We start from the raw sequence: 4,273 nt of genomic DNA on the forward strand, positions 1-4,273 counted from the left end.
AGGTAAGAGCTGTTTGCTCCATGGTGTCCCGGGTGGGCTGTGGGGGTCTCTCAGTGGTTGGGGGCTTGTGAGAGGTGAGTGGGAAGAGTCAGCTCTGAGGCACAGTGAGGTTCCACAGAAAGGTTGATTAAACATTGGAAGCGACTGCCCAGGGAGGTGGAGTCACCATCCCTGAAGGTGTTCAGGGAGTCGTGGCACTCAGTGCCCTGGTCTGGTTGACAAGGTGGGGATTGATCACAGGTTGGACTCAATGATCTTGGAGGTGTTTTCCAGCCTAAGTGAGTCTGTGATTCTGCTCATGGTGTAGGGGCTGAGCAGGGCAGTGGCTGCAGTGTCATGTTTAACACATGTCCTTGGTCATGTCCCATGCCCATCCAGCTCCTCCCAGCCTGATGGTGGTGGTGGGTTTAGTCTGGGCAGCTCCTGCCCGTGAAGTCCGTGTGCTTTCCTGGGGTGGGAGGTGAGAACATGGCAGAGCCAGAGCTGCATAGTCTGTCTCTGCTCCCCTGAGCTTCTGAAATGTCGCTGGGGGGATGACAAAAAGCTGTGGCAGAGCAGGGAGAAGCCTTTCCTGTGGTGGTGCAGCCCTCGAGAGCGTTTCCCCGTGGCCGGGGCTGGCGCTGGCTGTGCCCTGGTGCCCCCCCGTGCGCTCCTGGGCTCCGTGTCCAGACCGCAGCTCCCGCCTGGGCCCTGGCCAAGCCGCTCTGTCCTCCCAGCCCTGCCAGAATCCCTCCTTGGAGCTACGGCTGGGGAGCTGCGCTGTCAGCCCGGCCGTAATTAGGCTAATGAGGAGCACGAACTGCCACCGAGCCTCCGCGGGAGGCTGGGCAGGAGCGAGAGGTGGGTCAGAGGGGCCGGGGGTCCTGTCACCGCCTCGGTGGCACTGCAGACGTGGCCTCCAGCCCTGGCAGGCAGCGTCTTGGCTCCACGGGGAGCTGCTGCCCTCAGACTCTGGGATGTGCTGGCTCATAGCTGCTCCTTGGATCCCCTCCGTGGAGGGATGTGTGCCCAGCATGGGCTGGGAATGTGCAGGGCCAGAGCAGCCCCCCATGGTGGGTGGTGAGCTGGGGGGGCACCGGGCTGGCCGGTCTCTGCCCTGCAGCTGCTGGAGGAATGAGGAATGCAGATGTCAGGAGCGAGCAGGAAATCTCTGGGCACGCGTAGGAGCATCCCTGGGCCGCGGTCTGGCCCAGCCGCCGGCCTGGAATGCTCCAGGGATGTCACTTGGGTTTGCCAGTAATGCCGCATTGCTGACCCGCCTCTCCCTGCAGCGCCCCGCCCCCCGCCGATGCTGCGGAACGGGGCGCGATGCGCCCCCCGCCGCCCCCTCCGACTGAACGGCCCGCCGAGTCCCCCACCGGGTGGAAGCCCCCGCCGCCGCCCACCGGACCCCGCTGGTGCCACGCCGCGCCACCGCCCGTGCGGAACGGGCACCGCGACTCCATCTCCACCGTCAGAGCATTCCTGGGTGAGTGGGACCCCTGCAGGGATCCCCCTCGGAGCAGAGCCCTGTGGCTTTGGCCGGCTTCCCCTAGAGTCCCCCTCCCTCACCTGCCTCTTCTGCCCCTTTTCCACAGATGACTTTGAATCCAAATACTCCTTTCATCCTGTTGAAGATTTCCCAGCCCCAGAGGAATATAAGTACTTCCAGAGAATCTACCCCAGCAAAACAAACAGAGGTGAGGAGGATGGGGGGGTGCATGTGAGGAGGAGGGGGGGTGTCCTGCAGTACCTGTCCCCTCCTGTGCCCTTGGGGTCATGTTTGTCCCCGTGCAGGGTGAATGGTGCAGTGGCCTCGCCCCAGGCCCTACCCATGTTCCTGGGAGTGCCAAGCCCCTTTCCTGGGGGTGCTGAGCTCCGAGGGCAGCTCGCTGTGCTTCAGGGGAAGGGGGGGCTGGGAATTTGGGCTGTGCAGATGTCCCATCCCACCTACTGGGAAATGCCGCAGGGCTCGTTCCTGCTTTCATTGGTGCCGGAGGGGGATCCTGAAGGACCCTGCGGCCGGAGCTGGGGCTGGACAGGGGCCGGAGAGCGCAGCCCCTCTGTGTATCCTGGGATTGGCCCTGAGCGCCGGCGCTCGGACCCGGCAGAGCTCAAAGTGCCCTTGGTGCCGCGCGTCAGCGCTGCGGATCCCGGCGGAGACTCCGGGGAGAATGGGATGCTCGTTTATTTTTAGAGCCATGAATGTTTAATGCGGGTTTGAAAAGCCCCGAGCTCGGTGCGGCTGCTGCCAGGCGCAAATCCCAGGCTCCAGATCTCCGCGGGGAGGTCGGGGAGGGAGGGGGGGCCAGCAGCTGGCGCGGGGGTGTGGAGGAGGGAAAGCAGACGTGCCGGATCCGGCTCTGCGGAGCTCCCGCTTCCATCCTCCTTCCTTGTCTTGCAGCTACACGTGGGGCCCCCCCTCTGCCCCCCATCCCCAGGTGAAACCGGGCTGTGCAGGTGGATTGTTCCGGAGCAGACACACGGACCTCCTTCCCCTCCCTCAGCCGGCCCCCCCAGCTCCCAGCCCCCCGGATCCTGCATGGCACACTCCCAGCCTCTCTGCCTTCCCCAGGACCAGCGGATCTGCCCGGCCCAGCACCCTCCATCAGCGTCCCCCTCATCTATGCACCCCTCGGGACTCATGGCAAGCCTGGATGGGTCCATCCCTTGTTCCTCCTCATGGATCCCGGGCCAGGAGCAGCCTGGGAGCCGGGCACAGGACTCTGGGCTGAGCCGTGTGCCGGCTGTGGGGATCAGGGGGGCTGGTGGAGAGGGGCTGCGGATGGACATACTGCGAGACCCCCGGAGCGAGGGGGAGCAGGGCCAGGCTGGGGGAGCCTCGTTATCCCTGGAGAGCCTCATTATCCCGGTGGAACCTCATTATCCTGGGAGAGCCTTGTTATCCCAGCACAGCCCATTGCTTTTTTGCACAGGAGCCAGTAGGGGAGGGGGGTGAGTGGGACCATCCAGGGAGACCCCGACAGCGCTGGGTGAGGGGGAACCCCATCCCTGTGCCCTCTATAACCGGCACTTCCCCCCCGGGCTGGGATGGGGGGCGTGGGGTCTTCTCGGCTTTCACCCTTGAACCCCCGAACTCGAGCATTTTAACAAGAAAACACTAATTATCTGGGGAGGAACCAGGAGGGGGCCGTTTGTGCTGGTTCTGACACGTCAGGGGGCACATGGGGGGGGCCCTGGGGGAGCCAGTGACGTTTTGCCTTATACACTCCCTGTCCGACGGGTGGTCCCGGCCGGACTCTCCGTGTTCCCGCGGGGGGGTCACACTAACGTAGTTACTGATCTCTTTGTACCTGTCAAGCGCCGTAGGAGGAAGGTGGCGGGGGCTGCAGGGAGGCTGCACCTCCCCCAGAACGGTTTGGGGTTGATTTGGGTGTTGTTTTTTTTTTTTTCTATGACGATGGACCTTTCCCTGTTGGGGTTGGAGAAATGCGGGTGAAGGGTGAGGGGTGTTTGGGGGGGTTTTCTGGAGGATGACTCCCCTCAGCATTGCCCTTTGGGTTAAATAAAGGGTCAACATGGTTCTGCCCCTCCTGAGCAAGGGACCCTCTTAAGAGGGAACAGAGGGAATTGGAGGAGCTGGAAATTGCATTTAAATAAAAGTAATAAAGTGATAAATGATGTCAAGGGCACTGCCTGGAGGGAGGGTGCTGGAGAAGGGGGGTACCCAGGGACCCCTCTTGTCTCTTGGGGGGGTGATGGCCCCAGGGGCTGCGGGTAGGGGGTTCTGTCTGCAGCCAGGCTGCTACTGGGAGTGCTGGGAGGCAGGGTGGAGGGTACTGGTGGCAGTGGGACCACTGGGAAGACAGGACCGTGGGCTCTGGGAGCATGGGAAGGCGGGATTGCATGGTCTGGGAGCATGGCGAGGTGGGATTGGACGGGTGCGGGAACTGGGGGCACAGGAAAGTGGGAAGGGGGAGATACTGGGAGTGCTGGGAGGCAGGGTGGAGAGTGCTGGGAGAAGGGTGGGGTAGGACTCCGTGGCAGTAGGAAGGCAGGATGAGGGATAGTGGTGGCACTGGGAAGGCAGGATGGGGGATGCAGGCACTGGGAGCACGCGGGGACGGGCTGGGGGTTACTGGGAGCGCGGGTCCCATCCGGACTACAGCTCCCAGCATGCTCCGCGCGCCTTCCGCCATGTCTCGGATGCGCTCGCTGATTGGCTGCTCTGTTGCGATCCGTCCTCCGGACGCGGCGATTGGCGGTGGCGGCGGCAGCGCAGCCAATGGGGAGGAAGGGGCGAGGCCAGCTCGGGCTGGTGGCGCGAACTGCG

General features: G+C 63.7%; 1 protein-coding gene and 1 non-coding gene across 2 annotated transcripts in view; both read left to right on the forward strand.

Moving 5' to 3' along the window:
• Positions 1 to 1,399: 1,399 nt before the first annotated feature.
• On the forward strand, positions 1,400 to 3,618 carry LOC103757772. Its single transcript, XR_003916298.1, has 3 exons — positions 1,400 to 1,468; positions 1,578 to 1,679; positions 2,384 to 3,618. It is a non-coding gene; the product is annotated as an uncharacterized LOC103757772 (transcript).
• Positions 3,619 to 4,137: 519 nt separating this feature from the next.
• The window catches only part of CDC6 (cell division cycle 6), a 3,877-nt gene continuing 3,741 nt past the window's right edge, over positions 4,138 to 4,273 (forward strand). The window contains exon 1 of the mRNA XM_029964440.1: positions 4,138 to 4,204. Within this exon, the coding sequence (XP_029820300.1) occupies positions 4,138 to 4,204 (67 nt within the window). The remainder of the gene's footprint in view (positions 4,205 to 4,273) is intronic.

This window comes from Manacus vitellinus, unplaced genomic scaffold (assembly GCF_001715985.3).
Source record: "Manacus vitellinus isolate BGI_N305 unplaced genomic scaffold, ASM171598v3 scaffold_72_pilon, whole genome shotgun sequence".
Classification (NCBI taxonomy): Eukaryota; Metazoa; Chordata; class Aves; order Passeriformes; family Pipridae; genus Manacus; species Manacus vitellinus.